General features: G+C 46.4%; 1 protein-coding gene across 1 annotated transcript; it reads left to right on the top strand.

Annotated features, from left to right (window-relative positions):
• Window positions 1-3,961: 3,961 nt before the first annotated feature.
• Window positions 3,962-12,068, top strand: VIM (vimentin). Its single transcript, XM_079771019.1, has 9 exons — window positions 3,962-4,676; window positions 5,343-5,403; window positions 7,808-7,903; window positions 7,999-8,160; window positions 8,991-9,116; window positions 9,687-9,907; window positions 10,382-10,425; window positions 10,814-10,899; window positions 11,707-12,068. The coding sequence occupies exons 1-9, from the start codon at window positions 4,114-4,116 to the stop codon at window positions 11,746-11,748; spliced, it is 1,401 nt and encodes a 466-aa protein (XP_079627145.1). The 5' UTR covers window positions 3,962-4,113; the 3' UTR covers window positions 11,749-12,068.
• Window positions 12,069-12,677: the final 609 nt, after the last annotated feature.

The following is a 12,677-nucleotide window of genomic DNA, read 5'->3' as shown; positions in this document are numbered from 1 at the left end:
ATATAATAGAATAAGGGGCACAGAAAGGGAGTGGACTGACAATTCTTGGGGGGAAAGGGGTGTGAGGGGTGTGGGAAGAGACTGAACAACAATCGTACACCTATGGATGAGGACAGTGGGGGTGGGGGGTAAGGGCAGAGGGTGGGGTGGAAACCAGGTGGAGGGGAGCTATGGGGGAAAAAAGAGGAACAATTGTAATAATCTGAACAATAAACATTTTATTAAATTTTTTAAAAAGAATCAAAGCATTTACCACAGTACTGATTAATGTGTTTATTACCAGGTCCTGTTAGGTTTTGCCATGCCTTTCACCTCCTCGTTTAAACCATCTTCTCATTCGTTACATTCCATCCAGTCGGTCCTGCGGGAAGCTGTCCTCGTGGAGTGGCCACCTGCCAGCCAGCTCTCCTAAAGCCGTCACTAAGCTCCTCTCCACATGGATGGCTGGTCCGTCAGCTCAAATCACCCAATTCAACTGACATCACCACACTTGCAAATTCCAAAATCATGGTTAGTGCTTTAGATTTGGTCATGTTTATGCCTGGCTTACAAACTGGACCGCTGTGTCCTTATTTATACACAACTTGCATCACGCAGTGTTGGAAGCAGCTTCCCAGTCCAGCATTTAAAAATACTCCTGAGGGAGCTTTTCACAGCAATCAAAAACTAAACACACCGAGAAAGCTGTATCTACATACTGTTTACTTCCCAAAGGTAAGTAAAAACCTGTGTTGCATCTTCAGCAGGATTAGTTATGATACTCAAGGATGTTAGTTCAGACAAGAGTGATTTCCCTCAGTGATGACTATCACCCACTGGCTCAGGCACTGCGCGAGGCACTGTATAATTTACCTTGGAAGGAAATTAAATTTTTTCAAAAGACTCATACATTCTACATAAATGAGTAAAAGAGCTTGTGTAACCTTCATTCCTCTATACTCGACAGTCGACCCCAAGCTATGGCAATGTCTAAGAGCAAAGACACATGGATATCTGTGTGTGTGTGTGTGTGTGTGTGTGTGTGTGTGTGTGTGTCTGCATGCGCATGTGTGTGCTATATGGCAAGTGCTAGAGAGTGAATGTTTGTGTCCCTCTTCTCCTTCCAAATTCATAGATTGGAGAGCTAATCTCCAGTGTGATGGTATTTGGAGGTAGGGCCTTTGGGAGGTAAATAGGTTTAGATGTGGATGGTAGAGCCCCGTGATGGGATAAATGTCCTTATAAGAAAAGCGAGAGAACAGAGCTTGCTCTCTCTTCCATCTGAAGGCGGCCGCCTGCCAACCAGGAAGCAGGTCCTCATCAGACAGCAAATCTGCCTTGCACCTTGATCTTGAACTTCCTGCCTCCAGAACTGTGAAAAATAAGTGTCTGTTGTTGAAGCCACCAGGTCTGTGGTAATTTGTTACAGCAGCCTGAGCTACAGCAGCAAGCGAACATAGCGCAGTCCTGAGAACACAGGGTGGGCACAGTTTAGAAAAGAGAAGGAATCCCTGAGATGATGAGGAGGGCCGGAGTCATCCCTGAGGAAGTCACCACAGCCCTGAGGAATTTGCTGTGGTCACCAGCAGGGCACACTGCCACACCACACCACAGCCTTGCCCTCATTTTCCATAGTGAGTCAGTCAGCAAGTGTCCCGATAGCATTGCCCTGGGGATCGGCATTTTAGGTGGGAGGAAGGTCTTCCCCCATATTGAGATGGCTTTTCTCATCCTAAGGGTTCCAGGCAAACTCACAATGGTGACATTTGCTGGGCCTGAATAAAGGGCTCTCAGAGAGCACGATGATAACATGGAGCACAGCTAGTCTGCCAGGGCACGGAGCCCAAGGAATGCTCCTTTGGGAAGGACCCACAGCCTCCAGTGACTGAGAGAATTAAAAAAAAAAAAAAACCACAGCAGGAGAGCTGTGCAGCAAAGGGTCCTGCAGCTCCACCTTGACAGCGCCATCAGCCAGAACTAACTGAAATGAGGTAAACAAAATATTGCCTCAAAGAGGTTTGTACAAAGAAGCTAGAATAAACCCTCCTTTTGATTCTAAACTATTTTTCTTAAGTGCCAAGTAACCTTCAGTACCCCACCCGCCAAAAACCCCCCACAAAAACAGAGGGAAGAATTTTACTCCCCACCCCCCGGCTGTTCACTATAGAATCAAGATGTTTCCATCTTTACAGAAGTTTTGGAGTTCATCCTTTCAGTACTCCTCAAGTCCTCTAAACATTAAAAATAAAACACCCTGTGATTTTTAAATTGCTACTTAAATAACAAAGTCTGGCTTGCCTTTGCTGTCTTCACCTCCCTTTAAAGGTAACCATTCGGTTCTGCATGTTACTAACACTGCAATAACAGCCCTTGAGCGATTTACCTAGGGAGGTTTTGGTAGTGGGTGGGTGGAATCTGAACACTGCCTTGGTGCCCTGGACCAAAAGTTTCTTGCTTTGCAGTTTTATCTGCACGAATTCTGAAAAACAGGCCAGAATGACCTGTGATATTTTCCAGTCAAGTCACCAGAATCTTGCAGTGTGCATTGCTGAACTGAAATGAACACATAAATCTATTACCAAAAAAAAAAAACAAAAAAAACAACAACAACATTCTGGCATTTGAGCTATATAATTGCCATTCATTAATCAAATTGGAGTTTTAAAGCAACACCTAATTATTTCCATAATTGGCGTAGGTTATACCTTTAATGACTCCCACTGTAGCGCGCGCGCGCGCACACACACACACACACACACACACACACACACACACACACAACAGTGACCACTTAATTTGAGTTTGAAACTAGACTCTGAGTTTCCTCTTTCACCCAGAACTTTCAGATGGTGTTCAAAGTCGGGTGTGGTTCCACGGGGTGTGTGTGTGGCGGGGGGCGGGGGGGTGAGGGGAGGATGAAAGGAGACCGGAAGGAAGGATGGGAGGGAACTTGGCAAGCAAAACCCTTTAGGGACGCCTATGGAGGGTCTGCAGAAATTTCTTGCTAAGGAGAAATCCGCACGTTGGAGTAAAATCGGGCTTTGGCGAGTTCTTGAGAACTTCGAGGCGCTCTAGTCTCCCCTACAGGCGAACCGCACACAAGAAATCTGAAGCCCGGCTTAAAGTTGGGTAAAACTTTGGGACAAACTGCGCGCGGGGCCCGGGGAGATCTGAGTCAGTCCCGTCTAACGGTTCACAAAAACCGCTAGGAGCCCGCAATCTCGGCAGGCAAAGGGCGCGGTGACTCACAGCCAGTGACTCAGCGACCCCACCCCAATGCCCGGGGCTGTCTTCGGCCGCCGCCCAGCAGCTCCAGAGGTCCAAAGCCGAACCTAGCCTGTTGGTCTCTGAACAGCAACCCCAAAACCAGAGGGTGAAAAAAGATGCGGGCCCAAGCTGTACCCCTTTCGAACCGCACGGTGCACAAGGCTGCGCGGGGCCGAGCTCTGAGTGCTTCCTGGTCTGCGCGCCCACCACCTCGCGCTCCAATCTCAGGCGCTCTTTGTTTCTTTCTCAGCGCCTTCCGATATGCGGGAGCCTTACTCCCCTCTTCCTGCTCCTCTGCTCGCGAGTCTCCCCACCCACTCGCCCGCTCCCAGCCCGCGACCGCTGCCCGCTGCCCGCGTGCCCCTCCCACCCGCGCGCCTTCTCCCACGCCTATTGGCGCGGCCCTCCGGACCCCTTTGATCCAGTTCAGCTTGCGTTCCCCCCACCACTGGACGCCGCCGCCTTTTTCAGTACCCAGGGGTGAGCAGAGTTCGGGCCATCATCAGGAAAGCCCCCAAAAGTCCAAGGCCAGCCAAGAAGTAACGGGACTGTGCTTAGTTCCGAGGAGCAGAGCTAACAAGAGGAGGAAAGCTCCAGGGAACCCCCGCCCCAACCCCCCTCCCCCCCCCCGCCCACCCTTCCCGCTACTTGCAGGGTCCCCATTGGCTGGGACGGTAGTGGGAGGGAAGGTAACAGGTTATAAAAACTGCGCCCTGGGCGGGGTCCGGTCCTCTGCTACTCTCGCTCCGGGGTCCTCACGCCAGAGACGCAGCAGCGCTCCCACCACCGCCCACACCCAGCGCGCCCTCGCTCGCCTCTCCGCCCGGAGCCGTCCACGCCGCCCAGCTCACCGTACCCTCCGCAGCCATGTCCAGCAGGTCCGTGTCCTCGTCCTCCTACCGCAGGATGTTCGGCGGCCCCGGCACCGGCACCCGGCCGAGCTCCAGCCGGAGCTTTGTGACCTCGTCCACCCGCGCCTACAGCCTGGGCAGCGCGCTGCGCCCCAGCACCAGCCGCAGCGTCTACTCCTCGTCCCCGGGCGGCGTGTACGCCACGCGCTCCTCGGCCATGCGCCTGCGGAGCAGTGGCCCCAGCATGCGGCTGCTGCAGGACTCCATAGACTTCTCGCTGGCCGACGCCATCAATACCGAGTTCAAGAATACCCGCACCAACGAGAAGGTGGAGCTGCAGGAGCTGAACGACCGCTTCGCCAACTACATCGACAAGGTGCGCTTCCTGGAGCAGCAGAACAAGATCCTGCTGGCCGAGCTCGAGCAGCTCAAGGGCCAGGGCAAGTCGCGCCTGGGCGACCTCTACGAGGAAGAGATGCGGGAGCTACGCCGGCAGGTGGACCAGGTCACCAACGACAAGGCCCGCGTCGAGGTGGAGCGCGACAACCTGGCCGAGGACCTAATGCGGCTCCGGGAAAAGTAAGGCTGCGCCCGCGCGGGGCCGAGGGAGGGAGGGAGATGGGAGCGCTCCTTCTACCCGCCAGGGGCTGCCACACCCTTGGGGATGTGGCCCGCGGCGGCTGAGGGAGGTGGGGGCGGGGGGTGGCCGGGAAGGGAGCTCTGCTTGCGGGGTGGCGCAGCCCCACCCAGAGCCAAGCAGTTGCAACTAGCGTTTCCCCTCCACCCCCTCCCCCTCGTTGCCTAAGAGCGCCCTTTCCAAGTTACAGATTCCTTGAAACTACCACTTTGGAGTGGATGGCCCTTGCAAACGAGGAGCGTGACATCTCCAAACTTTGGGAGTTTCCTGGCCGCTTCTGGCGGGCTGCCAGCCCGGGGCGGAGGGGGGAGGAAGGGATGGCTGTGCAGCAAGAGAAACAAAGGGTTGCCCAGGCTTCTCGGGGGTGGTGGTGGGGGGTGGGCGGCGTTCTGCTTGCAGGTCCGTGCGGCCACCGTGATTGCTTTGCCACGCTGCGGTCCACGTCCCGCTAAAACTTGCCGAGTTCTCTAACCGCAGTCGCTCGCTGGCTGCCCGCGGAGGGGGCGCACCGACTTTTGTCTGCGGAGCCGCGACGCGGGGGTTGGGTGTGGCCGCCCCGCCCCTAGCGGTTTTCCGTTTCCCCTTTGGTTAACGTGCAACTGTTTCAGGTTGCAGGAGGAGATGCTTCAGAGAGAGGAAGCCGAGGGCACCCTCCAGTCTTTCAGACAGGTTGGTAAATCCTCTCCCACTCGCAACTACCGGACCCCACCCCCCCACCCCGCGACGAACCCACGGCCACGGGCAATTCTAAAAGTTAACTACCCCAAGTCTAAGTAATGCAGAACTTCACACGTCTGTGCGCCAGGCCCCCTAGTGGCAGAAAGGCCAGATTGGGGGCCTCTCCGCACAAAAACTCTCTGGAGGATTTAAACCGTCCCTCTCAGGACATAAAGAAAGTCTTTAAATTTTTACTTTGTTTCCAAATTTCGTACTAAAAAAAGTTGTTGTTTTTTTCCCGTTTCGATTTTGGAACACATTGATATTCTGATTTCGAACAGTTACAAATTGAGTTAGATTGCCGTTTGCTAAGTTAGCTAACTTTTACAAGGCCACAAAAATCGCAGTTCTGCCCTGGGATTAAAAATGTAACCGTGGTGGAGCATAAGAAACTTAGTTTAACTGGCTTTAAGCCAACAGGTTTTAAGTTCTGTTGTGGCACTGAAGTTAGATGGAAGTATCGCTATGCACAACTGTTTTGTGATCTAATAAGGGTGAAAAGGACCCATCTGCGCCCGGGCTGAAAGGTATTAATGGTTTCTCTGGGCTGCCCTATGGAATGCAGACACAGACCTTCTGGCGAGTGTGGTGGTTCTGAAGAGAAATAATAGGAGTCTTTGTGTTCCTAAGAGAAGCTTTGCAACAGGCTACATTCTTATTGAATATGTGATGATGTAAGCACAGTTCTAATTGGACACAAGTATTTGCTAACATCCGTTATCTAATATCTGGCCCAGACTTGTGAAGTATGTGATGTGAAAAGTTCTTAAAGCTACAGTCATGCCTCACGTTTGGAGAGGCCTTTCTTTATTGGGTCCTTGTATTATTTAGTATCCTCTTCATAAATAAAAAATAACCCTAAAGCTGAAGAAGGGAAGTTTAATTAAAGGGCTTTTTTTTCCCCCTCTAAATTAAGATGGACTTAAAGAGTTTTTTAACTTAAAATTGAAATCCAAAAGCAGGAAGAGTTCCCAGCACAGTTTTATTCTCCTGAACACTTATTGGGATTGGCTGTAAAAGCACTCTCACATGTAGAGTCCAGAATAGCATTTGAAGCAGAAATACATTTGCCAAATTAACTTAAACACAGCAGTGTGTGATCATTACATCTGTTAAACTTTTCTGCAGAGAAACGAGTTAATATAAAACAGTTTTAGTATAAAAGGTCTATTTAGGGATTAGGTAACATTTCCCATATTCTCTTTAATGAAGTGTCACGTTGCACTTTTTTATAGAAGCTAGTAAAATTATCTTTTATACCATTTTTTAGGGTTTAACAACAAGCAAAAAAGAATTTTTTCCCCAAGCCTGATTTTTTTTTTTTTTTGGTCACTTTTCATGAAGGTGATAGAAGTGTCTCAACATTTTAAGAATGTAAGGCTATAAACTGTACTGCAAATATAATTGCCTATAAGACAGGAGGTATAAAAATCCTCATGACACTCCCTTGAGGGGAAATAAAATCTGAGTTGCAAAATTACATATTCTGATTTGGAATGTAGCAGTTAACAAATGGTGAAAACTCAGTTGGCAGAGCCAGAGCAGTAAGAATTCTACACAGACAGTAGTTTCGTTACATGTAAGCATTTTGACTAGTCATTCTGAAACAAGCTAAGAACTGAATTGACAGGTACGGTGCTAAGTGAAAAGGATGGACACACCCATGCAGGAGGAGATGGGGGAGTTTCAGGAAAAAAAAGGTCCACCAGAGAAAGCAAAACAAATACAGTTCAGAGTTACATTTCTTTCCTGATTTGCCTATCCTGCATCTTTGCCATTGCCCATCCTAAATTGGAGTATAAATCTAGCTTTGTAACCTGAATGCCAAATGACTACACATTTGCTTTGGATCATAATGATGTTTTAGATGATTTGAGTAGAGGATAAAAGGGCTCAGGTATACACTAAAACTTTTGAAGCAGTAATTTCTGTTCTGTATGGACTCATGTATTAAGGTACGAGACCTGGTGAACACCTGTCACAATATTATTCCATGATATTAATACGATGGCATTGATTTTTCCAAATTTAAAAAAAAAACACTTCAGTGGTATAATGTAGATTCAGTAACAATTCATGGAGTACAGGTTACCATGTTGGCACACATTTATTTATTTTTAAAATGTCTATTAGCTACCTTGATATAACATAGTGGGACCCAGTTCAAACTTGTTAATGAGAAGAAAATATAGTATATTGGCACTGGGTGATCTATAAGGTTATTCGAAGGTCATAAGTTTGTCAAGGCCATTTTTATGATAAAGACAATAAGCTTATATGATTAATAAAAATGAATAAATTAGATAAGCCATAGACTTTAGCATGCTCCATGTCCCATCTTTTCTCTATGAAATAGGATGTGGACAATGCTTCTTTGGCACGGCTTGACCTTGAGCGTAAAGTGGAATCCTTGCAAGAAGAGATTGCCTTTTTGAAGAAACTCCACGATGAGGTAAGTGGAGTCACTTTCCATGAATGAACATGGGTGAAGCTGTTCCCATCCTCGACATGGCTGACCTTCTGTCTGTTCTTTTTGTTTTTTCGTAGGAAATCCATGAGCTTCAGGCCCAGATTCAGGAGCAGCATGTCCAGATCGATGTGGATGTCTCCAAGCCTGACCTCACAGCTGCCCTGCGTGACGTCCGTCAGCAGTATGAAAGCGTAGCTGCCAAGAACCTTCAGGAGGCTGAGGAATGGTACAAGTCCAAGGTATGGAACAAAAGAAACGCCCTTTGTTCACGCCCGTTAGCTCCAGTCAGAAAGCTGGCTTTAGCTTCAAGTTCAAGGTGTATTTGTTGCTACTGCCTCTCCACCCATAGCAGACTCCCTTCCCTTTACTCTTCTCTGATTCTACTTCCGAGTAAACCCTACACCAGTGGTCGGCAAACTCATGAGTCAACAGGGCCAAATATCAACAGTACAACAATTGAAATTTCTTTTGAGAGCCGAAAACCGACTTCTGCCCATGGGCCACGAAGTTTTAATCGCACTGTACGTGCATGCCCACATGTGGTATTTTGTGGAAGAGCCACACTCAAGGGGCCAAAGAGCCGCTTGTGGCTCGCGAGCTGCGGTTTGCCAACCACTGCCCTACACTATGCCCTTGACCTCCACACTTTTAAAATGAGGGTAATAGCGTGAATTTCTACTTGAAACTATCAACGTCAGCATTCCATTACTTTTTCTCTGGTTTCCGAAACGTAATTTTTCTTTTCATTTTTAAATATATTTTTTATTGTTGACAGTATTATAGATATCTCATCCCCCCCCTTCCTCTCTCCTCCCAACCCCACATCAAGGTATGCCATTCTCACATGGTCTCACTTATTTGTGGAATATAATGAACAAAATGAATTGTCCAAAACAGAAATGTAGACATATTTTGGCAGACATTGAGATTTGAACTTAAAATAGAAAATTTGGTTTGTATGATGCCTTTGTTTGTTTGCGATCTTGAAGCTTTCTCGTTTGCTCAGGTAAGGTAGACTCTTAGAATCCAGTTGCCTGGGTGATCTACATTTCTCATTCCTTCCTGACAGTTTGCTGACCTCTCCGAGGCTGCTAACCGGAACAATGATGCCCTGCGCCAGGCGAAGCAGGAGTCAAATGAGTACCGGAGACAGGTGCAGTCCCTCACCTGCGAAGTGGATGCACTTAAAGGAACTGTGAGTATCACACACAATAAATAGCCCATTTGGATCCATTCAATTGACCAAGCTCATGGTGACATCTGAACAAAACTCCCAACGAAGAAAAATATATATTTTCATCCAAAGAAAATGAGTTGTTAAGACAGGTCCAGCCCTGGCCAGTTTGGCTCAGTGGATGGAGCGTCGGCTTGCGGACTGAAGGGTCCCAGGTTCGATTCTGGTCGGGGGCGTGTGCCTTGGTTGTGGGCACATCCCCAGTAGGTGGTGTGCAGGAGGCAGCTGATCAATGTTTCTCTCTCATTGATGTTTCTAACTCTGTCGCTCTCCCTTCCTCTCTGTAGAAAATCAATAAAATATATTTTTTAAAAAATTAAAAAAAGATCCAAAAAGCACTTAAGATCTGTAAGTTTTAGCTTATGTTATTACTGCTGTTAAGGAGGGACTTGGTACTTGTATTCTTTACCTAAAATCGAAGTGTTCGCCATTTGCCACTAAGGGACATGGTTGCAAGTGGTCTGTAAATGGTTCTGAGAAAGCAGGGTTTTTCTGGAAAATAACAGTGGAAGCCTTTCTCACCTCCTGCAGAACGAGTCTCTGGAACGCCAGATGCGTGAGATGGAAGAGAACTTTGCTGTTGAAGCTGCTAACTACCAAGACACTATTGGCCGCCTGCAGGATGAGATTCAGAACATGAAGGAAGAAATGGCTCGTCACCTTCGTGAATACCAAGACCTGCTGAATGTTAAGATGGCTCTGGACATTGAGATTGCCACCTACAGGAAGCTGCTGGAAGGCGAGGAGAGCAGGTATGGAACAAGGTCGGGTGTGTGTGAATTAGCAGCTGCCATTTGCTCGGTAGTACGCCACTTGCTTTACATATTGTATCTCATTTCCTCTTTAGAGCATTTCTTCAAGGTGGCTGCTTACTTACCACCTTTTATAAATAAAGAACCTTAGGTTCAAAGAGATTGAGCAGCTCGCCCTAGTCAGTGAATCAGTAGCAGAGCTGGGATTTGAAGCTATGATTCTCTGAAAACCAGTGCTTTTCCCACTCTGTAAGGCCTCCAGCTCATGCCCCTGTGGAGAAAATGCTTGGGGTATAAAACATTTAAATGTACTAATGAGATCAATCAGGCATAAATGCTTCTGAAGCAAATCCCTCACTTATGAAACACATGAGTACATTTTCTTACTTGATGAAAACTACAAGTGCATAAATTTATTCCTTGTCATTTGAGTTATTTTTCAAACATTTTACTGTTTTTCTTTATCTTTTGTAGGATTTCTCTGCCTCTTCCCACTTTTGCTTCCCTGAACCTGAGAGGTAAGCATTTGATTGCTATTGATGAATAATTTCCGTAGCTTGTAACCATTCTCTTTATAAAGCACTCATTTTAAAAATGACACTTGAAAAATGCCATACCAGAGAAAGTTCTAGAAAACATCCCATTTTCAAACCCAACTACTGTCTTACCTTCTGTGCAAACTCCACTGACTTGCTCCTGCTGGTGCATACACTGCAGTAGTTTATCTCATCCTGACCCTCCGACGCTGTCAGACTGGGTTTTAAAATAGGCAATCATCTTCAGAGTTATTTTGGGAGTAGTGCTTTAAACAGTGGTGAACAGAAACCATAATTCTTTGGGACAAATGGTTACTTGTCTTGCTAAAATTTAATTTTCACTCATTTTGGGCCCATTTTCCTTATTCAGAAACCAATCTGGATTCCCTCCCGCTGGTGGACACCCACTCCAAAAGGACACTTCTGATTAAGACAGTTGAAACCAGAGATGGACAGGTTGGTATCTTTAGATCAAAATTAGAGTAATCTCAGGCGCTGATCTCCTTTTAAATCAGTAAGTCTAGCTCAGATACAGCCAGCTGATTTGGGAAGTTTCTGTTTCACTCGTGCCAACTAGAAAGAGAATTGGCCCCTTCTTCCAGCGCTATATACAGCCAGCTAAGGACTTGGCTCCCGGATGTGAAAGGCAGAAAACAATCTTCCAATTAGTGATTTTTCTATGGTCCTTCATTTAAAATGGGAGTACAGCTTCCTTAAGTTACCTCCTAGACTAGCTTTATGAACTGTTTCATGAGACTACCACTGTCGTGATCCTGGACACACCACCCTCCCTAAACACTCCTAAGGTCTCTTACACAACAGCACAAGGACATGTCATGTGATCAAGTCGTTTTCATGTCAGCTCTGTGCCAGGAAAGAAATGGTCCAAAGTTATTGTAATCCTCACAAACTTAAAATATGTTATAATTGTTTTTAAACTTTGCTGCATAGAATTATTATAGAATCCTTCTTCATAAACACAGGCCTTTTTATAAAATGTTGTTTTTCAGTCATGATATCCCATTGGCTACTTACTTTGCTTATGGGTGAAGAGCATTTTACATAGTATCTGTCCCCCGCCCCCTTTCCCCCTCCCTCCCCTGCTGTAACCCTACCCTGGTCATGCAGAACCAACATAACCTTCCAGCTTCCCCAGTAAATTACATATAATTAGTAGGGTTTTTCTTTGTCATGCTTAATGGAGTAACTTAATCTTTGGCATGTAGTATTATATTTTATTTGAATTTTATCTTTTTTTAACAGGTCATCAATGAAACTTCTCAGCATCATGATGATCTGGAGTGAAAATTGCATGCACTCGGTGCTGCAATATATTACCAGCAAGAATAAAAAGGAAATCCGTATCTTAAAGAAACAGCTTTCAAGTGCCTTTCTGCAGTTTTTCAAGAGCGCAAGATAGATTTGGAATAAGAATAAGCTCTAGTTCTTAAGAACCAACACTTCTAAGAGAATTAGAAAAAACGTTTACAACATAATCTAGTTTAGGAAGAAGGCTTGTGCTAGAATACTTTTTAAAAAGTATTTTTGAATATCATTAAAACTGCTTTTTTCCAACAAGTTATCTGACCAATTTGTTTCTGCTTCAATAAATCTTTGAAAAACTCTTTTGGTGTCTTATTTAATAATAGCTATACAACTCTCTCAATTTTATGAGACTATGTTTTAGTTTAAAAATGTTTGGTCCTATTGGTTAATTTGACACAAAAATCAAGTTTAGGTCAATAAATTCAACTTAATTTATGCTTGAAGTGTAGCTCTTAATTTGGTCATTTAGGTAGACTTCAATTGGTTTTATTGAGGGTTTCTTTTTTTTTTTTAATAAATAAACTAGAGGCCTGGCCTGAGGGGATCAGGCGACATCCCTTGAGGGGTCCTGGATTGTGAGAGGGCACAGGCCAGGCTGAGGGGCCCCACTGGTGCCAGATAGATGGGGCTGGGGAGGGACTGAGGGAGGGCTCCAGGGCCTGTTCAGCCCGTTTTGCCCAGTCTCAGTCCTGATCGGCCAGACCCCAGCAGCAAGCTAACCTACCTGTTGGAGCATCTGTCTCCTGGTGGTCAGTGTATGTCACAGTGAATGGTCAAATGGTCGGACACTTAGCATATTAGGCTTTTATATATATAGACTAGAGTACCCATGCATGAAAATTCATTCAAGAGTAGGCCTTCCTTCCCCCAGCTGCCGGCACTGGCTTCCCTCCGGCACTTGGGACCCA

This window comes from Cnephaeus nilssonii (assembly GCF_951640355.1).
Source record: "Cnephaeus nilssonii genome assembly, chromosome: 1".
NCBI lineage: Eukaryota > Metazoa > Chordata > Mammalia > Chiroptera > Vespertilionidae > Cnephaeus > Cnephaeus nilssonii.
This window is presented reverse-complemented; position numbering and strand designations above follow the sequence as displayed.